At 41.6% G+C, this 27,030-nt stretch overlaps 1 protein-coding gene across 1 annotated transcript in view; it reads right to left on the bottom strand.

The window, feature by feature from the left end:
- Nucleotides 1-27,030, bottom strand: part of SLC17A5 (solute carrier family 17 member 5) — an 82,418-nt gene that overhangs the window by 55,078 nt on the left and 310 nt on the right. Inside the window, exon 2 of the mRNA XM_029595621.1 lies at nucleotides 5,738-5,934. Within this exon, the coding sequence (XP_029451481.1) occupies nucleotides 5,738-5,934 (197 nt within the window). The remainder of the gene's footprint in view (nucleotides 1-5,737; nucleotides 5,935-27,030) is intronic.

The raw sequence follows: 27,030 nt of genomic DNA, 5'->3' as shown, positions 1-27,030 counted from the left end.
GAATATAGTTTTGTAGCTTGAGACTATTAACCACAAGTATATAGGTGTCCTTTTTGACATCCTATTAGTGATACACATAGTGATGTAGAAATGTATATACTTATATAGTCTAATAAACCTGTATATATTTGTATATATTGCCAGCCTTGTTCACAGTCCCATTTGTTTTCCTGCGGTGAAGGGAGGGAAATCCCACCACTAACACTTCTTCCCCCAGGTAGAGGCACCGGGCACCAAGAACGTGAGGACCGACAGAGGCTTCCCTAGGGGGAATCCCACCAGGTCGGTCCCCAGACTCAGGAATTGCACGCGAGATAAGCAGTCGGGGGGGGGGGGGGGGGGGGGGGGGGAGGTTATATTTTGCATACCAAACAGTAAGAGGAGAAATTACTACTTATCTGATATTTTCCTTTTCTTCAGTACAGGCAGGTCAATCCAGAATCAGTGGAGCTCCTGTCTCTCAGAGAACGAGTCCGATCTCTGGAGGCTAGAGTGGCAGACCTGGAGGAGCTGAGGCAGACAGAGAGGTATACAGATGAGACCTTCAGGAACATAGTAGCCAAGTCCCAACTTCAGACTGGCAGCCCTGGTACTGCCTTGGAGGAAGAAGGTCCTCATGATTGGAGAGCATCAACCTGGTGCAGCAGGAAAGGATCCTGTAGCAAGGTGATTCGATTATTAGGAATGTAGACAGCTGGGTGGCTGGTGGTCTTGAGGATCACCTGGTAACATGCCTACCTGGTGCAAAGGTGGCGGACCCTCACGCATCACCTAGATAGGATTTAGACAGTGCTGGGGAGGAGCCAGCTGTCGTGGTAGCATATGGGCACCAACGACATAGGAAATGTGGGAGGGAGGTTCTGGAAGCCAAATTTAGGCTTGTAGGTAGAAAGCTTAAATCCAGAACCTCCAGGGTAGGCATTCTCTGAAATGCTCCCTGTTCCACGCGCAGGTCACCAGAGGCAGGCAGAGCTCCGGAGTCTCAATGCGTGGATGAGACGATGGTGCAAGGAAGAGGGATTCAGTTTTGTTAGAAACTGGGGAACCTTTTGGGGAAGGGGGGGGGGGGGGGGGGGGGGAGTCCTCTTCCGAAGGGATGGGCTCCACCTTAACCAGGGTTGAACCAGACTGCTGGCGCTAACCGTCAAAAAAGGAGATAGAGCAGCTTTTAAAACTAGAACAAAGGGGAAAGTCGACAGCAGCGCATGGTTTGGAGAGAGGTATCTTCAAAAGATACTAATGATGCATTAGAATTAGGGCATCCCGACAGTGAGATTCCAATAATAAGAAAGGTAGTCCAAGTGCCTGTAACTAAAAACTCACCTCAGCTAAAAAATTCTAACTTATAACTATCAATTAAAAAGCAGAATGAAAATACAAACAAAAAACAAACTTTGAAATGTTTGTATGCTAATGCCAGAAGTCTAAGAAGTAAGATGGGAGAATTAGAATGAATAGCAGTGAATGATGACATAGACTTAATTGGCATCTCAGAGACATGGTGGAAGGAGGACAACCAATGGGACAGTGCTATACCAGGGTACAAATTATATCGCAATGACAGAGAGGAGCACCCGGGAGGTAGTGTGGCGCTTTAATGTCCGGGATGGCATGAGTGCAACATGATAAACATCCTGCATGAGACTAAATACAAATTGATCTTATGGGTAGAAATCCCTTGTGGTGTCGGGGAAGACTATAGTGATAGGAGTATACTACCGTCCACCTGGTCAAGATGGTGAGACTGACAGTGAAATACTAAGAGAAATTAGGGAAACTAACCAAATTGGTAGTGCGGTAATAATGGGAGACTTCAATTACCCCATATTGACTGGGTAAATGTAATCATCGGGACAACGCTAGAAGAGATAACGTTCCTGGATGGAATAAATGATAAGCTTTATGGAGCAATTGGTTCAGGAACCGACAAGAAAGGGAGCAATTTTAGATTTAATTTTCAGTGAGCACAAGATTTGGTGAGAGAGGTAACGGTGGTGGGGCCAACTTGCAATATTGATCATAATATGATCAAATTTGAATTAATGACTGGAAGTGGGGACAGTAAGCAAATCCACAGCTCTCGTGCTAACTTGAAAAGGGAAACTTTGATAAAAGAGAAAAAATTGTTAGAAAAAAAACTGAAAGGAGCAGCTACAAAAGTAAAAAGGGTGCAGAGGCGTGGTCATTGTTAAAAAATACCATTCTAGAAGCACAGTCCAGATGTATTCCACACATTAAGAAAGGTGGAAAGAAGGCAAAACGATACCGGCATGGTTAAAAAGGGGAGGTGAAAGAAGCTATTTTAGCCCAAAAGATCTTCATTCAAAAATTTGAAGAAGGATCCAACAGAAGAAAAATAGGGATAATGCATAAACGTTGGCAAGTTAAATGTAAGACATTGATAATACAGGCTAAAGAGAATTGAAAAGAAGTTGGGCCGTAGAGGGCAAAAACTCACAGTAAAAATTATTTAAAATATATCCGAAGCAGAAAAGCCTGTGGAGGGGAGTCAGTTGGACCATTAGATGATCGAGGGGTTAAAGGGGCACTTAGGGAAAGATAAGGCCATCGCAGAAAGATTAAATTATTTCTGTTTCTTTGCTTCGGTGTTTACTGAAGAGGATGTTGGGGGAGGTACCCATACTGGAGAAGGTTTTCATGGGTAATGATTCAGATGGACTGACCAAATAACGTTGAACCTAGAAGATGTTGGTAGACCTGATTGACAAACTGAAGAGTAGTAAATTACCTGGACCAGATGGGTATACACCCCAGAGTTCTGAAGGAACTAAAAAATGAAATTTCAGACCTATTAGTAAAAATTTGTAACCTATCATTAAAATCATCCATTGTACCTGAAGACTGGAAGGTGGCTATGTAACCCCAATGTTTAAAAAGGGCTCCAGGGGCGATCCGGGAAACTACAGACTGGTTAGCCTGACTTCATTGCCAGGTAAAAAATAGAGGAAAGTGTTCTAAACATCAAAATCACAGAATATATAGAAAGACATGGTTTAATGGAACAAAGTCAGCATGGCTTTACCCAAGGCAAGTCTTGCCTCACAAATCTGCTTCACTTTTCTGAAAGAGTTAATAAACATGTGGATAAAGGTGAAACTGGTAAGATGTAGTGTACTTGGATTTTCAGAAAGCGTTTGACAATGTTTCTCATGAGAGGCTTCTAGGAAAAGTAAAAAGTCATGGGATAGTGGCAATGTCCTTTCGTGGATTACAAACTGGCTAAAAGACAGGAAAGAGAGAGTAGGATTAAATGGACAATTTTTCTTAGTGGAAGAGAGTGGGCAGTGGAGTGCCTCAGGGATCTATATTGGGACCCTTACTTTTCAATATATTTATAAATGATCTGGAAAGAAATAGGACGAGTGAGGTAATCAAATTTGCAGATGATACAAAATTGTTCATAGTAGTTAAATCACAAGCAGATTGTGATAAATTGCAGGAAGACCTTGTGAGACTGGAAAATTGGGCATCAAAATGGCAGATGAAATTTAATGTGGATAAGTGCAAGGTGATGCATATAGAGAAAAATAACCCATGCCATAGTTACACAATGTTAGGTTCCATATTATGTGCTACAACCCAAGAAAGAGATCTAGGCGTCATAGTGGATAACACATTGAAATCGTCGGTTCAGTGTGCTGTGGCAGTCAAAAAAGCAAACAGAATGTTGGGAATTATTAGAAAGGGAATGGTGAATAAAATGGAAAATGTCATAATGCCTCTATATCGCTCCATGGTGAGACAGCACCTTGAATACCGTGTACAATTCTGGTCGCCGCATCTCAAAAAAGATATAATTGTGATGGAGAAGGTACAGAGAAGGGCTACCAAAATGATAAGGGGAATGGAACAGCTCCCCTATGAGGAAAGACTAAAGAGGTTAGGACTTTTCAGCTTGGAGAAGAGAAGGCTGAGGGAGGATATGATAGAAGTGTTTAAAATCATGAGAGGTCTAGAACGGGTAGATGTGAATCGGTTATTTACTCTTTCATATAGTAGAAAGACTAGGGGGCACTCCATGAAGTTAGCATGTGGCACATTTAAAACTAATCGGAGAAAGTTCTTTTTTACTCAACGCACAATTAAACTCTGGAATTTGTTGCCAGGGGATCTGGTTAGTGCAGTTAGTATAGGTGTGTTTAAAAAATGATTGGATAAGTTCTTGGAGGAGAAGTCCATTACCTGCTATTAATTAAGTTGACTTAGAAAATAGCCACTGCTATTACTAGCAACGGTAACATGGAATAGATTTAGTTTTTGGGTACTTGCCAGGTTCCTATGGCCTGGATTGGCCACTGTTGGAAACAGGATGCTGGGCTTGATGGACCCTTGGTCTGACCCAGTATGGCATGTTCGTATGTTACTTATATTATTGGTTTGTGTTTAATAGAAGGACTTTTCTCCTCAAGCTGCTGACTTTAAGTTTTTATTAAACAATAACAGTAGAGATATTTCTCATAATGGTGGACGAGTGGCCTAGTGAGGAGATCAATGGGCTGAGATCTAAGGAAGCCAAGGCTCAAATGCCATTTCTCCCAGTGACACTCCATGTGTCCTTGGGCAAGTCATTGAGCTCCCATTGCCTCAAATACCCACTGAGGGGCTGAGATTTATTGTACCTGAATACTTAGCACCATTGTATAGTGAGGAGAATGTCCAGTAGCACTATAAAAATTATTACTAGTATTATTATTAGTAACTTTAATATGAAGGTTGCTGAGTTAAGGCTTAGAATTCTGGACCAAAGCCATCCTGGAGGCTTCTTGGTGCAGGGCTTACATCTGGGCACAGAGCACATGTATTGGGTGGGAGGTGATATTCCTTCTATGGTCAAGACAGAGTCCGTTAATGTCAAGTGAAAAAGACTGCACAAGAAGTCATTACCAATGTAACAAATACAACACAGAAACTGAAACCTAGAATATTTGTTGAATGTAAACCGATGTGATGTTTTTCACTAAACGAATGTCGGTATACAAAAACCTGCAAATAAAAATGTCATCGGATAAGGACTATGAGGCCTATCTAGTCTGCTCAACGTACTTCCTGCTGAAATGTCATAAATCACAGTTAAATCTCTAACTTTCCCTTCGCTTCCTTAGAAAATAAAATTAAAATTGTTTTGTCAGTTTCATAAAGTACTGTCTGAGAAAGACCAGACCTGTATATGTAATCTCTGTAAAAAAGTATCATCATTCTATTTTAATATGCTGGAAGTAACAATTTACCTTCTAAGCCACACATGGCTTCTTTATGGTGCTGCGTATTTCTTATGATATAGGAGGAGATCACTTTTTTGCAGCAGGTGCTATATTTCAGCAGACACAGCACCCATCCCACAGGAATCCCATATCATAAAGGAAGATTAATTCCACCTACCCGGTAGGGGGAAAGAGGAAGGGGGAAGAGGAACCCGTTCGTCTCAGAGAACACACGAGCATGGTGAAACCCTCCTAACAGTTAAAGACGAAGCTGCAGAAAAATGGGGGACCCCAAAATCTCTAAAGAAAGATGAGTGCTATGTAGCAGTTTCTCCATGCAGCCACATCAAATCCCACATGAGGAAAGGAAGAGATGCATCATGGAATTATTACAGAGGAGAAGTGGGAGCTCTAGTGCAAAATCAGAGCAGGAAGCAACGATTCAGCTAGCCTAGATGGAACCACACCGCTGCTTCGAACAGTGTTTTGGCAAAGAGAAGAGACTCCAGCTGTACCGTTGTATTATGAGGAATCTTTGGGGAGGTCGTGTGTGCTGGGCATACGCTGGCACTTCCATTCTCTGCCATGCTCGAGTTGACCTCCACCATGTCCACCAACGCCACGCTCAGATTCACACGCAGCGCATACAGGATGAGGAACCCAAACAAGGCCAGCATAGCCAGGTTGTAGCGCGCTGAGCAGCATCTGGGCGCTGAAATAGAGAGAGAGAAATATGTATGAATGAATGAATTATACAGGTCACTGAAAATAACCGCAACTCAAAACGAAATACACTAATGAAGATGACCCCTTTGTTGTCTCACCTTATAAAAAAATATTCAAATTACAAATGTATAATAAATTACTTGAAAGTTAAGTAGCCATTAAAAAGCTTTATGCGTTTGCCTCAATATGGACAGAAGAATATGTTTGTGGATAATTCCTAACAAATTCTTTTTAGGAAAATAAATCTAAGGAAAGAGGAAAAAAAAGGCTGCTAGATTTTTCCAAAGAAGTTGCTGAAAACATAAGGAAAAAAAGAAGGTTAGCGTTCATAAACTACAAGAGAACGCAGAAAGAGGAAAACAGGCAACAATACCTGGAAAAGCTAAGAGAAGCTGGGAAAACAGTTAGGAACACAAAGATGCAAATGTAAGAAAAAAATTAATTTGGGCCTAGAGCCACTAAGCTACAAAGTTATCATGGGAGGGGTCCCACTATTGCAAGGGGTGATGCCATGATAGTGGGCCCCTCCCCCCCAAAAGCTTTGCAGCTCTATGGCACGTTCTTTTGTCTTGCACTTAAACACCGTGGGGCAAAAGAATGTGCCTAGTGTCCCTTTAACACAATGGTGACTCCAACCTTCAGGGACTGCCATCATCTTAAAGGGCCACCAGGCAAAAAAAAAAAAAAAAAAAAGTTGTGCAGCCAAACAGGGAGGTTGAGCAGAGTCAGGGCTGACCTCCATCTCTACCCAGGGCTGCCATTCAAGGTAGCCCCGACTTCCCCACAATTAAAGTAGGCAACCCGGCTCCCCACCCTACACAGGCCACCATTAAATTAGGCAAACCTTCCCCCAAAGGTGTTACAAATTAAAATATGGTCCTGGATCGACCCCCCCCCCCCCCACTAAAAGGTAAAAAAAAAAAAAAAGAAAGAGAGGGTCCTGGGTCCCGGCCCACCCTACCTTTAAATAAAGAAGCGGGTTCCGCATTGGTTCTGGGATGCAACCTCGCACCCGACCCAGTTGTCGCCATTTTTCAAAATGTTGCTGACTGGGCAGGGTGGAAGGGTACACCCTGATCCTGACACAGGACCTACTCCTTTCTTTAAGGTTTTGGGGGGATGGGGCCCGGGACCCTATTTCAATTTGATACCTTTGGAGAAGAGGGTGCCTTCTTTAATGGTGGTCTTTCAGAGGGGTGAGGGGAGCCAGGGCTGTCACAGTTTGGCAAAATATGCAATTTAAAAATTATTTATTTTTATTTATTTATTTATTTTTTTACTTTGGGGGAAATCAAGGTTGCCTTGAGTGGCAGTCCCAAGCTGAGTTAGAGGTCAGCCCTGACCCCCTGCTCAACTTTCCCATTTTACTGGTACATTTCTTTTTTGCCGGCTCTTTAAATGTGAGACGAGAGCCTTGGGACCCATGTCAGGGTCCTAGGTCTTCCGCTTCGCATTTACCACTTTTCAAATAGGTGTGGGTATTTTATCATGACTCATCACCTTCTTGGTCAGTCCCAATAAAATATTTGCATCAGATTGCCTAGCAATGACCTTTTTTTTACATGCATTTACATTATTCATGAATGCAAAATGCATGCAAAGACGATCACAGTAATAGGGGAGGGAACCTGGGCAGGGAGATGCAAAATACTGCATATATCACGTGATATACGCTGTTTAACACGTGTTAGAGCATTACCGGGTTGTGATGCATCTCCCAGTTTGGAGGGAAGGACAAGACATTTGTTTAAGATATTTTAGTGATAGGAAGAAGTTCAAAAACTAGCACTGTGAAATTCAAAAGGTAAAGGGGTGGAATATATAGAGGCTGACAACTGCTTAAATTTCTGTTCAGTGTTAACTGATGAAGAAGAGGGGTAGGTACACAGAAAATGGACACAAATGGGACTGGAAGTGAGGAAAACCTGTAACGATTTTCAAAAGACTGTGAAGAACTAGCTAAACCAGAATTAGATAAAGTGATGGGGCTGTACAAGATACATCTAAGAGTTTTAAGGTAACAGAAGGTCTGGCAGCTCTGCTGGTTGATCTTTTCAATCCTTCTTTAGAATTGGGAGTAGTTCGGGAGAATGGATGTGGTTCCTATTCACAAAACTGGAAGTAAGGAGCAGGCTGGGAACTACAAGCTGGTGAGTCTGACGTCTGTGGTGAGCAAATAACAGAATCGCAGCCAAAACAGAGGATAGTGCAGTTTCTGGGATCCAATGGATTACAAGAGCCAAAGCAGCATGGTTTACCAGCGGTAGGTCTTGTCAAATGAATCTGATCAATTTCTTTGATCGGGTGACCAGAGAATTAGATTGGGTAGAATGCTAGAGAGTACTTGGATTTCAGTTGGCCTTTGACACAGTTCTGCAATGGCAACTTACAGTATAAATAAATTGAATGCCCTTGGTATGGGCCAGAATGTGACTGACCGGGTTAGAAACTGGTCGAGTGGAAGGTGATAAAAGATAGTGGAAACCGGCGTTAACTCCAAGGAAAGGGGCATTACTAGTGGTGTGCTCAAGAGATTGGTCCTTGGATTAAATCTTTTCAACATTTTCATAAGTGAAATTGCGGAAGGACTAATAGGAAAATTCTGTCTTTTTTAAATTTATTTTAAAAATGTATAGTACACTGAATATTGTGGCCTAAATAGTTTACAAGCATAATTCTTAATAAAACTGCTGCCCAGAAAATGGTGGTCTCAGGTGACATACTGAAATGCTTGCCTAAATAAATATGCTTTCAACTGTTTTTGTGGATGATACCAAAATCTACAACAGAGCAGAACCCTGAAGTGTGGAAAAAATAAGGAGGGATCTACAGAAACTTCAGTAGTGGTTTAGAGTCTGGCAGCTAAGACAATGTTAAAAAAAAAATAAAATAAAATGCAGAGTCATGCATTTGGGCTGGAAGAATCCAAAAGAGCAGTACAGTCTAGGAGGTGAAATTCTTCTAAGCAAAAAACAATAGCAGATCATTGGAGGTGACCGTATCTGATGATCTCAAGTTGGCCAAACAGGTGGATAAGGTGACAGCAAAACACTAATATTTGGGTGCATAGGGAGGGGAAGGGTCAGCAGAAAAAGGGAGGTGATCTTGCCCTAGCATACGTTTCTGGTGAGACCATATTTGGAATAGTGTGTATAATTCTGGAGACTGCATCTTCAAAAAGGATATAAACCAGTTGGAGTTGGTCCAGAGAGTGGCTAATAAAATGATGAATTGTCTTCATTCTAAAGCATATGGGGACAGATTTAAAGATGTAAACATGTATATTATAGAGGAAAGGTGGGATGGGAAAGATATGATGGAGATACTTAAGTGTCTAAGGTTTTCATGCACAGGAAGTAGGCCTTTCAAAGGAAAGGAGATTCTAGAATAAGGGGTCATGAGATGAAGGGGTGGAATCAGGAGTAACCTAAAAGGAATTTTTTTTTTCAGAGAGGGTAGTGGATGCACGGATTAGCCTCCCCATGGAGGTGGTAGAGATGACGAAGGTACATGAATTCAAAAAAGCATGGTATAAATACAGAAGATCTCTGTTGGAGTGATAGGGATTGTAAAGCTGAATAGCTGGTATGGATGGTTAGACTAGATGGACCATAGGGCCTTTTCTGCTATCATGCTTCTATATTTCTAATTTGCAGATTACAAAATTGTTCAAAGTTGTCAGATCACTAGCCAATTGTGAGGAATTTGAAATGAAGATGGCTGTAGAGGCAAAAACTCATAATAAAATTTTTTTTAAATATATTCAAAGCAGGAAACCTGTGAGGGAGTCTGTTGGACTGTTAGATGATAGAGGAGTTAAAGGGGCACTTAGGAAGATAAGGCCTTTGAGTGAAAACTAAATGAATACTTTGTTTCGGTGTTTATTAATGAGAATGTTGGGTAGATACCTGTTCTGGAGACAGTTTCAAGGGTGAGACTTCAGATGAACTGAACCAAATTACAATGAATCTGGAAGATATAGTAGGCCAGATGAAGAGTAACAAATCACCTGGACCAGATGGTATACATTCCAGGGTTCTGAAAGAACTCAAAAATGAAATTTCAGACCTATTACAAGTAATTTGTAACCTATCATTAAAATCATCTGTTGTACTTGAAGACTGGAAAGTGGCCAATGTAATCCCCGATATTTAAAAAAGGCTCCAGAAGTGATTTGGGAAACTGTAGACCGGTGAGCCTGACTTCAATCCGGGAAAAATAGTGGTAACTATTCTAAAGAACAAAATCACATAACATACAGAAAGACATGGTTTAATAGGACATAAACCAGCATGGATTTACTCAAGGGAAGTCTTGCCTCTCAATCTGCTACATTTATTTTGAAGTGGTGATTAAAGATGAGGATAAAGGTGAACAGGTAGATGTAGTATATTTGGATTTTAAGATGGCATTTGACAAGTTCCTCATAAAAAGGCTTTAAGAAAACTTAAAAGGCATCAGATAGGAGGCAATGTCCTTTCGTGGACTGCAAACTGGTTAAAAGACAGGAAACAGAGTACAATTAAATGGTCAGTTTTCTCAGTGGAAAAAGGTAAAATAGTGGAGTGACTCAGGGATCTGTACTTGGACTGGTGCTTTTCAATATATTTATAAATGATCTGGAAAGGGATATGACATGTGAAGTGATCAAATCTGCAGATGACACAAAATTATTCTGAGTAGTTAAATCACAAGTGGATTGTGATAAATTGCAGGAGGACCTTGAGACACAAAGATTGGGCGTCCAAATGGTAGATGAAATTAATGTAGACCAAGTGCAAGGTGTTGCTATAGGGAAAAATAACCCACACTGTAGTTACACAATCTTAGGTTCCACCACCCAGGAAAATGATCTAGGCATCATAGTGGATAATACTTTGAAATTGTTGGGTCAGTGTGCTGGAGCGGTCAAAAAAGCGAACAATGTTAGGAATTATTAGGAAGGGAATGGTGAGTAAAACGGAGAATGTCATAATGCTCCTGTATTGCTCCATGGTGAGACCGCACATTTAAAACAAATAAGAGAAAATCCTTTTTCACTGAATGCACAATTAAGCTCTGGAATTCATTGCTGGAAGATGTGGTTAAGGCAGTTAGTGTTTCTGGGTTTAAAAAGGTTTTGGATAAATTTCTGGAGGAGAAGTCCATGAACTGTTATTAATCAAGTAGACTTAGGGATACCAGACAGCAAATGGGATCTGGGGTTTCCAGATACAGCCCCTGCTTCATGAACTTTGCTAGTATAAGTGCCCTGGTAATTGGTGGAGGTAGGGGGTATCATATTCCCTTTTTCTCTTGTTAATACTCTCGATATGCTAGCATACAGCTGCATGGTAAGTACTGCAACATGATGCGTCGATGATGGGACTGCTTCCATAGCCAAAGGTGTTGAGGACTGATGTTCCAGGGCTCGATGCATTGAAAGCAATGAGGTATGCACTAATGCACTGATGGTGCCAATGCACTCGAGGTTTGGTGCTTCTCGGTGTCAGCTGCACTGGCAGCTTCACCGAATGGCATTTCTTTTTCTTTGATGCATGCCATTCCTGAGCACTTGACCCCAAGGATCCGGCTTGTGCCATAGATGGGGAAGATATTTTGGGGGAGCTCCTTTTCAACTCCATTCCCGGGGAGGCAAACTATGAGATCGACTGCAGCTTCTGAAAGACTTATGTAGTTCCTCTATTTTCTAGGCTCTTAATCTTTGGTTACACAGGGACATCTGTCCACAATTGCAATTGGCTCGATCGTGTTCTTGTCCTAGGCATTGGTAACAAGTCATGTCCATCGGTAATAGACATTCTCTTACCGCAAATGCACTCTCTGAAGCGATTCTGTGGCTTTTTCTCTTTCCGGACACTGTGAAGATACTTTTTTTTTTCTAAAAGAGTGGCACTGAAAAGTGCTGTCTGGTGGCTGCTGAGGCAGCAAGGCAATGTTTAGAAAAAAAAGTTATAAAGATTTTATCATAAAAAACAGAGAGGTAAAAAGGACATTTTTGTGCTAGTGTTTGGACACAATAAAGACTGAAAGGGCTGATGAGCCAACACCCATGTGGGAACTCCCACACATGCTCAGTAGAACAAAAGCTCTACTAGCTAATAGAGAGCTCCGTTTGGTGCCACTGGATGACATTACCCATGTCATAGCTAATTTAGCCCTGCTTGTTGATGGAAAAAAATATGAACTCTAAGCTCTCCCCCCCACACCAAAAAAAAAAATCCAAAAAAATAAAACCCCTCAGAGTTAACAAAGAGCCATTATGCAGACTACATGCAATTTGGAAAAAGAGAGCGGTGCTTTCTCTAACTTAAGGTGTCTAAAAAACAGCTTGAAGTTAATTAATAGCAGAGACGTCCATTACCTGCTATTAATTAAGTTGACTTGGAAAATGGTCACTGCTATTACTAGCAACAGTAGCATGGAATAGACTTCGTTTTTGGGTACTTGCCAGGTTCTTATGGCCTGGATTGGCCACTGTTGGAAGCAGGATGCTGGGCTTGATGGATCCTTGGTCTGACCCAGCATGGCATTTTCTTATGTTCTTAAGTATGATTAGAGCTGAACCCCCTCTTCCCAAACTAAGGGGCAGATGCAATAATTTTCACGGAAAGCGGGTGCTGACTTTTCAACGCCCGCTTTCTTAACGCACGCACGGCGCCCGCAAGGGAGGTGCCATGCAATAGGCAAATTAGGGGGTCACGCTAGCATGGAGATGCTAGGGTCGCTTGCGTGACCTTAATGCCTCCTTGCTAACGCGACCCTGCCCGTTATGAAGACTGATGCCGGTAAACGCGGCGTTGGTTTTCATAACCGGCCGTCTGCCAGAAATGAAAATGGACGCCGAGTTTATCGGCGGCCATTTTCATTACTGGCAGACGGCTCTTTCTGGAACTGTGACATGGGTTCTAAACCTAGCCGCCAGGTGTCGCCCTTGATGACTACTTCCTCTCCCCTTCCTCCCTCGAGACTGTTAACACTGCCTCCGCATCATCCCCAGCCTTGGCCGACCCAGGGTGAGGAAGATGCAATCCGGGAATCTATCCAGAGACCTAACATGGCCGCGCACTGCATCTGTTATGAAGCTACCGGGCTAGCCCTCTCCTTTTCAAATGCAGAGTTCTAGCAGGTGAATTTCTGAATTGCTGTGGAATTCGAAATGGTTTTTGTCACTGAGCTCTTCCCTCTCTGGCTCCAGCACTATATCTCTGGTTTATTGAGGTTGACTAGGAATGCCCTTTCCTGTTAACATTTCCCCAATCCATCCTATTTCTGGAAAACCACACTGCAGTTGGAGTCCTGGCAAAATCATCTGACAGATATTGCTGTAACAGAAAGATTCACTCAATTGCTAACAAGTTGAAAACAAAAGGACAGAAAGGTGCCCTGTGGTGGGAATTTTTTTGAGCGTATCATCTGTATTTTAATTTTTTGTTTTATGTTTTATGTATATTATATACATCACTTTGGGTGGTTTAGTATAATCTGGAAAGTGATTCATACATTTTAAAATAAAATAAAATAAATGCTGGATCCAGCATAGCCAGAAGACATTGGAATGACCTTCAAGTAATTAGCCTACTGTGATTTCTTCCCTATTCTCTTGTGACTGTCAAAGTCTGGGGGTCTTCGTATAGCACATTTCTATTGAACAACGTTAACTACACATCTCTTGTCTCTGAATAAAGTTTAAAAAAATTATTCCTTATAGGTTATGATATCAACATAATAATAAGAAGAAGACTCTCTAAACATTGTAGTGCAGGAGCATTTGAGACCACGGAGTTCCTTTCTTCAGATTAATTTTTGAAACCACACAGTTTAAGGTGTGCATCTTGCATTCTTCCTATTTAAACATAACACCTTTGTAAGAGCTCTTATCAGACTTCCTTTAGCCTTCCTTATTCAGCCACCAACCCAGCGTGGAGCGGCAGAGATGCTGCAGGAGCTCTACGGTACTTGGGTGGCATGAGAGAGACAGAAATCAAACTATAACAATTTTTTCTTTGGTCAAGATATTCGCTTGTGACTGGATAGAATCTTCTATTTGGAAACGTAATCATTTTGTTTTATCTAGTCCCTGCTAAGAAGGTTTTTCCCCTCCATAGGGTTTTAATAAGCCATTTTATTTGGAGCAGCTTTAGACTATTTTCTGCCTCAGGAGGGGAGCTTGACAGTCGAAATGCTCCGATTACACCTTCTGAATTTCACTTGCTGGTTCATCACCAGCTTGCTTTGTTTAAACATATTTCTTCTTTTTGGTTAATTTGTTTTTCTGTGGCTAGAAAGAATCTGCTACTTGGAAACTGAACCTAAGTTTTTCTTCCCCACCCACCTCACTTCCTTTTTCTCTCTTCTACACACCCTTAAACTTACAGGGGGGGAAGAGATGGCTTTTTTTGGCACAAATTCATAACTTTGCATATTTTCTCTTCTGCTCTCTTAAAGGTTATTTTCGGAAGAATTCCAATAACATCTTGGGTTAATTATTTGGAAACTTTGAACCCCTTTCTGATTTAGAAAAAAGAAAGATACAGACAGCAGTCCAGCAGCGGGATGAGGGCTATCTAGTCTTTTGCACTGATTGCCACATATATTATCTTCCTGTTGAGGAGAGTCTCCATGTGTGAATCTGGTGCAAAGTGCTGCTAGCACTCGGAGAACAAATATGGTCTCTGGAAACTAGAGTGGCTGAACTAGAGGAGCCGAGGCAGACACAGGTATCGAAAGACCACCTTCAGAGATGTGGTAGAGTGGTACCACCTCCATTGGGGGGCCCTCCAAGCAGCATACAGGCTGCAAGGTCACCAAGAACAAGAGCCTCACCTGTCCGGCCAGGAAGTGATCCTGTAGTTGGGACCTGCTCTCCAGGTGATATGTTACCCTCTTGCTTTGAGGATGCATCTTCAGGGCTGTGTGTCCACAAAGGTAGGGTTAGGACTGCTATTATTGGTGATTACATCATTAGGAATATAGACGGCAGAGTAGCTAAGATCATGAAGATCGATTGGTAGCTTGTCAGCCTGGTGCCATGGTAGTGGATTTTTAGCTCTACCTAGATAAGATTTTGGAGTGCGTAGGGGAAAAGCCGGCTGTTGTGGTCCATGTGGGTACCAATAACATAGGACGGTGCAGGAGGGAGGTGTCAGAAGATACATTTAGGCTTCTAGGTAGGAACTAAAATCCAGAACCTACGTGGTAGTATTCTCCCGAAAAGTTCCCAGGTCCATGTGAAGGACCCCAGAGTCAGGCTGAGCTCTGGCATCTCAAAGCATAAATGGCATGGCATAGGGAGGATAATTTTAGATTCATTAGCAACAGGGAAACTTTCTGGGAAGGAAGGAGCTGATTCCAACAGGATAGGCTCTACCTTAACCAAAAAAATGGAAATCAAGCAGATATTGGTGCTGGCACTAACATTTTGTTTCTTTGATTTACTTCTCAATTGCTGAACTTCTCCCCCCTGATCTTGGGCTCTAATGTGTATGTGACAGGTCAAGGGTTTTTCTCTTTTCTTTTGACCTGTTTCTTGACTGGCAGGATTAATGTAAAAGTTACTGACTTTGGGAGGAGGAGAGTGAGAGACCTACGCGCTGGGAATCCTCGTTCAGTTCTACCTTGAGTAGAGAGAAAGAAAAACGAACTGCTTCCTGGCTGAGAGGGAGAGGCAGAACCCCGCCCCAGTGACGTCATCGGTGAGTGCCCCGGGACAGCTATAAAAACAAGGGCACAGCGGCGTGTAGAGTGAGGAGGAGAGTGAGAGACCTACGCGCTGGGAATCCTCGTCCAGTTCTACCTTGAGTAGAGAGAAAGAAAAACGAACTGCTTCCTGGCTGAGAGGGAGAGGCGGAACCCCGCCCCAGTGACGTCATCGGTGAGTGCCCCGGGACAGCTATAAAAACAAGGGCACAGCGGCGCGCCAAAGCCGTGCGCCAAAGGGGCGCGCCCCTGGGGAAAAAATATGGGTTAGGAAAAGAAAATCAAAAGCATATGCCTCTTCACCTACCACTCCCATGACGAAAAGAATTGGCCCAATGGACTCCCATGTGGTGTTTGCTGGTGAGTCCATTGATGGGGGGACCCCCAGGGCTATACAATCATCCCCAATTCCCGCACCAGAAGCAACAAATGCAGTTGATGAAGCTATAGTCCAAGCCGGAGGAATGATACCAACCTTAAACGGTGTTGGATCACCACCGGAAATGACTATGCATTCACAAGTGATAATATTGGGTAGCGAAGCAACTGATGTTTATTCCAAGGTTAAATGCCCATCTATCATTGCCGTTTCAAGCAATGATAGAGAGGAGAGCATTGCCGAACCTGAAAAAGTAACATTATTAGATGTATGGAAACTGTCTGCAAAGATAGATAAGAAAATGTTAGGGTTTATGTCAAATGTACAGACCTTCTCAGTGGAAACAAGGGAAAAGCTTGTAGAATTGGATAAAAGAACAGAGAGTTTAGAACAAGAAGTTGCAAAATTGAACCCTGTAGTAAATAATATACAGACTGTAAATGTTGCTTCTATTAAAGATAATATATTAATGCATAGTAGATTAGAAATCCTAGAGAATGAAATAAGATCTGGTAATCTTAGATTACTGAATTTTCCTATTTCTAGACTACTTTCAGCTGATGAGTTATATAGAAAATATGTGACTGAGGTATTACAGTTTGAAGTAGAGAAAATTCCTGTACTCTCTAGGTTATATTATTTACCTAAAAGAAGGATAGAACGGAACAAGGAGGGAGAAGTGGACAATTTAGAAAGTCCAGGGGTTTCTACCTTTTTGGAAGATTCCCTGGACTTGATAAATTCGAGGGCAACTTTGCTAGTTACTTTTTCTTTAAAGCGGGATAAGGACTCTTTTTTCTTAAATACTTTCAAAACAAAGAACGGAATTTTTGTGGACAGAAAAATTCAAGTCTTCCCGGACGTTTCCCGTGCCACACAAGCACGGGAGGAAACTTTTCCTTTCTATGAAACAATCTGTGCTGAATATTGGGGCTAGTTTTTTCCTAAAATTCCCATGCAAATGCCAGATTATGTTTCAAAATAATAAATTTATATTTCTTAGATCCATCCCACCTGCAACGTTTTATCATAGATAAAACTCCAAGTTTTATGAAAGGGTAAAGAGGGGATATAGGATTGTTATAAGAAATGTCAAAGCTGTAGAGTCAGTAATCCTCTCCTCCTCCAGAAATGTGGGCTGGAATATTGTTATTTTCTTTTTAAAAGTTGTGATGTGAATATTATGTAATACCTGATTATATCATTTCATTGTAAGTGTTATAATTTGAAAAATATAAATTAAAAAAAAAAAAAAGTTACTGACTTTGCTGTCCAGTATTTCTCATACAAGGTTCACCTGTGGATATAAATTTTAAATGTTTATTTATTTATTTATACATAAATAAATAAATAAATAAATAAAGGACTAGAGCAGCTTTTAAAGTAGATCATGGGGGAAAGTGATGGTTGCTCAGGAGTGCACAGTTCAGATCAGGGTACCTAACAAGAATACCATTACAAAAGAGAAATGAAAGCATCCCCATAATAAGGATGTGGAAAATGTTGACTCCACATTACCCGTATCAACTGCCAGTAAGCAGGCTGGGGAAAAGAATAAGAGCATGCATTTTGGGGTCTGTACGAAAATGCCAGAAATCAAAAAAATGAAGCTGGGAGGGCACATGGCACTAGATGAAGATAGCGAGGGCAGGTGGAAAAAGGACAGCCCACGGGACACAGTGATACTGGGGTACAAAATACAGCGAAATGACAGATGTGGTGGCTGCATGGCATCATGTGTTAAAGACTGCACAGTCTAGTAGGATACAAACCGCACACTGGACCCCCTACCCATAGAAATTCCATGACTAAAAGGGAAGCGCAGAGAAGTGGGACTTCAGTACCGTCCACCTGACCACAGGATGGGGAAACAGACTGTGAAATAGTAACGGGGATTTCAACTATTCCAATACTGACTGGGTTAATGTCTCATCAGGGCACGTCGGGAGGGCAAAGTTTCCAGACAACATCAGCGACTGCTTTATGGAGCAACTGGTGCAGGGAGAAGGATTTAGGAACTGGAATACTTTGGGGGGGAAGGGAGTGCCTAGTCCAACAAGATGGGCTCCACCTTAACCAGAATGGAATCTGGCTGCTGGCACTAACAGTGTAAAACGGAGACAGAAACATTTACACTAAATGATAGGGAAAAGCCAACATGGTTCAGAGTAAGGTATCTTCAAAGGATACTGTTAAAACAGGGAACTTACACCATCCTCCTACCGAGGACAAGGAAAAAGCTTAGGTAGCTCAGGTTGATTTAAACAAAAACAGAATACACAATTAACAATTCCATTTTACCTGGATCAACTGCTAACAAGTGGGGTAATAGCAATAAAAAGAATACATTCAGGGATCTACATGCAACTGCCAGAAGTCTAAAAATAAGACTGGCAAATTAGTGTATGTCACTAAATGAAGATACAGATATCATAAAGACATGGTGGAACGAGGATAACCAGTGGGATACTTTGATAAGAGGCTAGAAAATATTTCAAAAATGACAGCGCAGATTGAACAGAAGGTGGGGTGGCACTAGATGGTTTGGACGGCAGCAAGTCAAGTAGGATAAAATTCTACAGGAAATAACCCGCACTATGGAATCTCTATGGACATAAATTCACATTTGACAAGGAAGAGCAGAGAGGTGAAGGTTTAATAGCATCAACTGACCAAGTAGTGGAACATAGCGAAATGCTAAAAGACTGGACAAGCTACTAAAATTGGAAACAATAATAATGAGACAGATTATCAAACAGCAGGGTAATTTATTTATAAATATCAACTGGGTGAATGTCTCATCAGGGACGGCCGGAGAAGTTTGGTTTTTAGATCTCATAAATGACTGCTTAATAGGCAAGTCAGGCAGTGTGGATTTAGCAGACATGCTTTACTAATCTAACAGACTTCTTTGAAGGTGTAAATAAGCATGTAGATAAGGAGGAGCTGGGCCATACAGTCTACCTGGATTCTGAGAAGGTGAAGACATTAAAAAGTCATGGGGCAGGAGACAATGTCCTATTATAGACTGGTAACTAATTAAAGTTAGGAAATGAACATCAGGACCGGATGGCCAGAAGTAAGTAGTGATGTGCCCTAGGCATCCGTACTGGGGCCAGTGTTTAGATTATTAGTTAAATGATCTAGAAAAAGGAACAAATCAGTCAGGTGATGAAACCTGCAGAAGTCACAAAATTATTCTGAGGAGTTGCAGGAGGACATTTCAAGACTGGGTTACTGGACATCTAAATGGCAGATAAAATTTAACTTGACAAATGCAAAGTGATACGCATGGGTAAAATAATTTGAACTATGTATACACAATGGTAGGTTCCACAATAGGAGTTATCACTCAGGAAAAGGACCTTGGACTCATCATGGACATTACATTGAAACCCTCAGTTCAGTGTGCAGCAGCAGTCAAAAAAACAAAAACAAAAGCAGAGCAGACTCCAATCCCACAGAGCGCTGGTTCAAAAGATAGATGGTACCAAAGTAGAAAGAGGAAACTCCCACAGCTTTAGCGCCCTTGCAAAATATCTGAAAATAAAAAAGGGGAATCAGAGAACAGTGATCCCAGAAAGCAAATGGGAAGGAAAGAGCGGAACCTCCCCCAGACTGGGCTTAGCTGGCAGGTCAGGCTTCACAGTACAAAAGAGTATTTTATATTTTAGTCTCTTCTGGTCCCCAGTCCTGTCTATCCTGTTTTAAAATTGGTTTTCCTGCAGGCTATTTATTCTGCGATCATTACCTTGGGGTGAATCACGTGATTGAGACCATTGTATGTGCTTAATGGGTGGCTGAACAACGAGACTCTTGCCTTTCCTTTCGGCAGCAGTACTGGCATTACAGGCTGTTCAGCCAAGTACGGTCATTAAATCAGTCCTTTTTCAGTCTGTACCCATCATTCCTGAGGAGATTACTGGTATCAAAAAGTTTTGAAAGCTCCCTCTTTTCTTAATCTGTTTTGGTTGTACTCTGTTTAGCACGGTTGGACCATTAGAAGCGGAAAATGAAACGAGCACAGCAGAGGGGTGAGCCCGATTCTCAGAAAAACCTCATGCAGGCATCACACTTAGGGCAGTTATTTAAAGTAGAGGCTCACATTCATAACATTACTTCAAGGAAGCATGGGGATCAGACAGAAGACAAGAGGATGAAGAAACGGAGTCAAGAATCTATTATTGCTGGGTTAACACTGCATTATCTATTAGGATACATTATTGTTTGCTTTTAATTATGACTTATCTTATGAATGCTTGCTGTAATCCATGGGGGAAATACACATGCTGCAGGCTATAAAGAAATATACATAAATAAATGGTATCAGGGCTTAATTTTATTTTTTTTTTATTTCTCACCTCAAAGGGCATTACAAGTAAAACTGTTCAATACATTATTAAAATGAAACACACACACACACACTCTCTCTCTCAAAACAGTCAAAGTGGCCTACATGCTGGCTTCTAAAAGGGTTGTTCAAACAGCCATGCCTTGAATCACGCTTTGAGGGCTTGCTTTATTTCAATCACTGGTCAAAAAACCTCCAACCACCCTTTATTTTTTTGGCTGTTTTAATATTTTTTTTTTTAAAAGAAGAAAAATATTGTTATTTTCTGGGACTCCAAATAATCTGTAAAATGATCACTTAATCTCATGGAAAGTGCATGACATCCCAGCAACTAAACGATGACAGGAAATACCAGTTGACTGAAGATTCTAAATCATATAAATCTTAGATCAAAATATCACTTAGCTTGGATCAATGTCCACACTGGTATGCTGAATTTTTGTTATATATTTTTTAATCTAGTGTGGGACATTTGCAATAGGCATTAAAATAATAAAAAATGTTTGAGAGAACACTTAGGTGTTTTTGCAGAAAACCATGTCAGTCATACACATTCTTCTATCTCAATCATACACAATCCCAGAATAGACAATACATAAATGCTTATAAAAAATATATAATATAAATATCACAGCTTATGTATAACATGCACGCATTAAACTCAACTGACAATGTATTATGCAAGAGATGTAACATCAAAGAATCAGCTATATATATCCATCTATATGCTTCATTAAGATTGTGACTTACTCATTACTCATATTAATTCAAATCATTTCACTTGACTATAGCTCCATCGGCGGTCTGTGCCCGCTGCGGACAAGCCATGGGAACACTGTCCCACGCTTTTTGGACATGCACCCCAGTGCAGCGGTTTTGGCATCGAATGGCAGACTATACGGCTGACCTGTTGGATGCGGCTTTTCCTGTCACCCCACTTTGGTTATTATTTGGATGCATATCCCCCAGTTCGAATTAGAAATCCTGGCTCACGCATGCTTTTACACAGAGCTCGTCTTGTGGGGAAAAAGGTGATTCTTTTAAGTTTGGAGATCTCCTAATGCTCCGTCCTTCTGGGTCTGGAGAAACTGCTTCCATGACATGATGAATATAGAATGTTTGGTGTCCCGGACATCCCCAAGACATCAGCGGCTTTTTCTTACGGTGTGACAACCTTATCTTCAGTCTCTTCCACATCGGGCACGAAGTCTCATAGTAAATGGCTAACTCTTTAATACTGCGACCAGTGCCTGGATGGACTTCACTAATTTAGTAGAATGACACTCACCTATAGACCATCGCTGGGGGGGGAGATGGAAGGGGGGGGGGACACATTTCTGGGGTTGTACCATGTTGACGTTTGGTTCTGAGGGGGCTCAGAGTACCGCCCTCCTTAGTGTTGTATTAATTGTTGATGATTAAAATCAATAAAAAACGTTTATAAACATAATTCAAATCCCAACAAGAGGCCTCTGTTTCACCTGTTAATGGGCTTCATCAGGGGAATGTGATTTTCTCAGCGGCAGGAATAAACAAGTATTGAACTGAAGTTTTGCAAAAATCCTCATGGATTTATCTGAAGAATAATCACCCGGTGGCTGAGAACATCAAAGTATTACATCGGAGTGGTATTTACTTATTCATATTAAACTTTTTCCAATGCCTCACGTGCACAAACAATGGATGAATCATTCTTTGAAGCAAATGTTGCCACTTTCACTAAAATGTCTATTCTTGGATTGAATGTGATTGAGATGGGTGAATACGTATGACTGATTATGTGGTTTTAACATTTTTTATTGCACTAATCATTAATTCTGTGCGTGATGTTAACAGCTAGTGGCCAGACTCATGGTGCACATGCAGCAGGCAACCCCTGGTTGAGGATGGGAGGTTAACAAGAAGTCCCATACAAAACTAATGGTGCCAGCATTCCAGCGTGCGTGATCCGTGCGTATATATGGATCATAAAAAAAAAAGCCGCCTTGTCAAGATCCTGCTGCACCGCCCCCATCTCGACACCGAATACAAAGGGGACACACACACGAGCCTTCTTGCCTTCGGAAAGTAGTCTAAACATGGGAGAAATTCACAGGTAGCATCATCCTAGCTCCTGAAGAGGCTGGTCCTGATTGAGCTGCAGAGGGAAGAATGTGCCATGCCAAGCCAAATAAAAGTACGGAGTTTATGCAGATCCCGTGATCGGTAGAGAACTATGCGGCTATGCCAAGTGGGAAGTCTAATTCCTCCAGAAGGAAGGCATTCACCCCCCCCCCCCTGCGAGTGCATTTCTTGCCCCATCCCACCGCAGTACAGCCCTCCTCCTCCGCTCCCTTTCCCAGCCCAGAACTGTCCTCACTCTCCCATCTCCCCTCTCTGAATTCTTATTTCCCACCTCCCCTGCTGCAGCTTTTCCTCCTTTCTCCTTCTCCCCCAGTCCTGCCTCCCATGCTCTTTGGAGCTGAAAATGCCTGCTCCATCCCAGGATCAATTCAAGGCTTAAAAGCCGACGCCTCCCTTCTGGGTGTTAAATGGAACAAAGCCACCTCCTCACTCCTTGGCCTCTGCTGCTCTGGCCACCAACTCCTCTTCAATCTCCCCCACCAGCCCCTATGCACCAGCTTCTGGCTTCTCCCACTGTTCTCCATGTGTTCTACCTTACAAGCATAATTTGACGACAGGACAGATGTGCTGACAGTAAGGACATGGTCAGGCACATAACCTCGAGAGCTGGGCCTACAAACGAGCGAAGCAGTCCACAGAAAGCTGCTGACTAAGGGGGAGAGGCTTTTCTTGGAGCAGGCGGAAGACAGACCAGACGTTTTCTTTATGCCACAAGACAGGCAAATCCTGGCACCACAAGAATTTGTTAATATATATCATTAAAACTGAACACCCCACTTCATCAAACATGTTACCCAATAAAAATACAAACCATAATTACCAAATTAATCAAATATAAAACATAAAAAAATACAAAAAAAAATAAATTAAAGCAAATCGAAGACTAAACAGAACTTGAGTCGACAGAAAACAGCCCTACTTGACTGACTGGAAAGATTGCAGACTCTTGCCAAATCAACAGGGCTATGGACTTGAGCAGTGTTCTCGATTTACTCTGGCTTCTGCACTTAGCAGCAATAAATAAAATATTAAATTGGGAAACTCACTTCTACCTTCTGCGCATTTATGAGACAATCCAGCCCTCTGAAGTTGCAATCTGTAAATGACCAGTCAAGTACCACAACTGGTGTCAGATGTAGGCTCTGTGCTCTCACGATACAAACAAGGAGCCATGGAAAGATGGCTGCAGGTGCTGACAGAGGCAGAGCAGCAAATATTAACTTTCCTTCTCCCTCTTTTAGGTTGGTGGCACCTAGGGACTCCCACCAGCCAGCTCCTCCAGTTGCTCTTCAGCTGGTGTGGCCTGGACAGCCTCGCTGCTCTGGACCCTACTATTTTCTGTCTATGTTTTTCACCTTACATGCATAACATTTTCACTGACGGGAAAAGTTATGCAGTTAAGTTAGACACAGCTGGACAGTTGTCCAAGATGTTCCACAATATATGTACTGTAAAGAATTATTTGAAACGCTCCAGTCTTCCAAAAATAACTTCCATGACAACATTCTTTGTCAGGATGTATAAAAAGCAATTCACAATAACAAAACGGAGACACGACTCAACAGCTTAGTTCATCATGATGGTGGATTAGTAAAGCTTTAAAAGTAGAGATTCTTTTTCTGGGCTGGATCTATCAAACTTATACTTATGCTATAGAATCAAACGGGACATGATAGCATTCACTCTCATTTAACAACTAACATTGATTAAAACTATGTTACCGAACTTTATGGCACCTGTGTAAACTGATAGAGGTTAATAGCATTTCTTTTGTGCCTTACTGTAAACCGTTGTGACGGTACCCACCTTAACGACGGTATAGAAAAAGTTTTAAATAAATAAATAAATAAATAAATAAATAAAAATACTTAAGTCTGAAGAGAAAAAAATCTTAAGGAGTCATATTTTCTCTCAGATTTTGTCTGTTGCTGCTATAGTCATCCCAAAGCCAACTTTTTTCCACTTACCTTTTCTTCAGAATACAAATTAAATGACAACTTTGCCAGCACAGAAATTAAAATGTCCATAAAATGGTAATATCACCATGTGAAAGTAAGACTTTCTAGCTGTCTCTTTGTGACTGAACTGTAATTTTTAACTTATACCTTGGCTGGCTGGTTAATGTCATAAGAACTACTCAGTACCAAGATCAACAGGTTCATCCCAAGACCAGCATCCTGCCTCCAACAGCAGTAAGCAGGAAGTGCTTCAAGGGAAGTTCTGTAGCTACCAATACTTTCAAGCATTATCTCTCCTACTTAACAGGATGCAAAAGTACCTAGGAAAAGAGCATTTAGCAACCATAATCCAAACCTTCACATTCACAGAGACCTTCTATAGTAACATAGTAACGATGACAGAAAAAGACCAACTTGTCCATCCAGTCTGCCCAGCAAGTTTCTTATGGTAGTAACTGCCACTCTGTGTAGGTTACTCCCATGTTTCTGCTATGGGTAGTAACTGCTGCTCAGTGCTGATTACTCCCAAGCCTTATGTTAAGGCTAGTAATATTTACATTTAATGCCAAGCAACTGTCAAACCCATAACAAAATTACAGCTAGCAACATTTTTACAGGGTAAGCAACCTTCTTAATAATTCAGACAATGCTGCTTGAATGTGCTTTGCTTTTGGACTTGGCAGTAGCATCAGTCCTGCGCTTTACCCCTAATGTCTAGCTAGATTCTACAAACCCATTCTGGCCACAAGGTGAGTACCCATTATGTTTAATACTAAAAAATCTTGGAGGAAAGTTTGGAGAAAACTCACCTATTTAAATAATCATCTTGTTTCCAGCCAAACATACAAAAACAAGGAAATAATCACCAGAATTTCAATTCTAAATTCTCAACAGCTCACTACTCTGCTGGAGAGCAAATGCGGCTCCAGGATAATGTACTCAAACTTCTGTCTGGAGCAGCATATTATTTTGTGCTCCATAGTTTGTTCAGATTTTCCATAGTTGCATTCAGGGGAAATGTTTAGGCGCTATCTATACATCAACAATAGACATTCCATATCGCAAGGGTTAAATACATATTGTGTGGCAGGTTAAAACCCAGTTCCTAAAGCTACAAGAAAGAAAAGAATGTGTGCATGTGACGACTACTATCTCCTGCCATACCCTTCCATTTCCCAGCAGCCACGGTCTAGAGTTGCTCTGGACCTAGGTGCCAGATGGTTATGCACATTAGCCTATGACTGACCTATCTTCTGTAAAATGGCTCTTCATCCATTTTTGAACCCTGATAAGATCACATCCCTTTGACATGCTCAGTTGCTGCAGTGTTTTCTTTGCGGCTGACATAAATCACCTTACCTATTATTACATAATGTCTATGCTCCATTAATCTCTCATGAGCTCTAGTAAATACACATCCTTTGCACAGTAGCTGGATGTGCAAAAAAAACAAAAAATGGAAAACAAGGATTTTGATCAGGATTCTGACATACATACAGAAAACCACTACACCACCCGTCATCTGCAGACACTATCACTAAATAGAGCCAGCACATGGAATAGTGTTTATCTACAATTTAAACAATGTTATGAGCAGGGTTACCAAGATATTGAAGAATATTTTTATAGGGACTGGAGATTTAATTAAAGTAATGTCAAAAAAGTTTTCCAGCCTTATTTTGCTCTAGGACAAAAGTTCCCAAACCTGTCCTGGGTGATCACCAACCAGTCAGGTTTTCAGGATATCCATGAAGACTCAGTATATGTAAAGTCTGAATACATACAAAACTCAACATCTGCTAGAAAAACACTGCAGATAAACAGTAAACAGCACATTTCAGATAAAAGAAAGAAAAACAAATAAAAAATTCCCCAAACTATCAAGGAACTTCAAAACTAAAGAATATAAATAGTTTTTCTGGCACCTGCATTTTTTTCAGCTGCTGTGAGTACAATATACTTGTTCTAATTCTTAGGGGTTTAGCTCAAAACTATGATCTTATTAGAAAAATGTTTTTTTAAACACTCAACACATTCTATCGGGCAAAACTCCCTCAGAAACTGTTATGACAGGAGGCAGGGACTAGTGGCTAGAGCAATGGGCTGGGAAGCAGGGCTAGAATCTCACATCGCCCACTCACTCTCCTTGTGACTTCGGGCAAGTCACCTGATCGCCCACTGCCTCAGGTACCCACAAGATTGCAGCACCCAGAATATTTATAATCACTGTACAGCGCTGTGTAGATCCAGTAGCGCTACAAGAATAAGGCAGACTTGGGGAGATGGACCGACAGCGCTTTATAATGAACCCGTGACAGCTTCCCCTGACAGCTAATCTTGCATCAGTAACAAAGTTGTGTGCGGCGGAAAATAAGAACGGGAGACTGAAAGAACAATAAGGCAGGGCAGACCCCATCCCTCAGCACGCCTCACTTCGCTGCCTTTAACTATACGATGTCACGCATGGGAAGCACAGTCTCGCCGGCGAGAACACAGGCTGGGGAGTCTGTACCGGAGATCCGGGTTCTACTGTCATCCAAAGCGCAATCAATAACAAGGAACAAACAACCT

This window comes from Rhinatrema bivittatum, chromosome 3, assembly GCF_901001135.1.
Source record: "Rhinatrema bivittatum chromosome 3, aRhiBiv1.1, whole genome shotgun sequence".
Taxonomy (NCBI): Eukaryota; Metazoa; Chordata; class Amphibia; order Gymnophiona; family Rhinatrematidae; genus Rhinatrema; species Rhinatrema bivittatum.
This window is presented reverse-complemented; position numbering and strand designations above follow the sequence as displayed.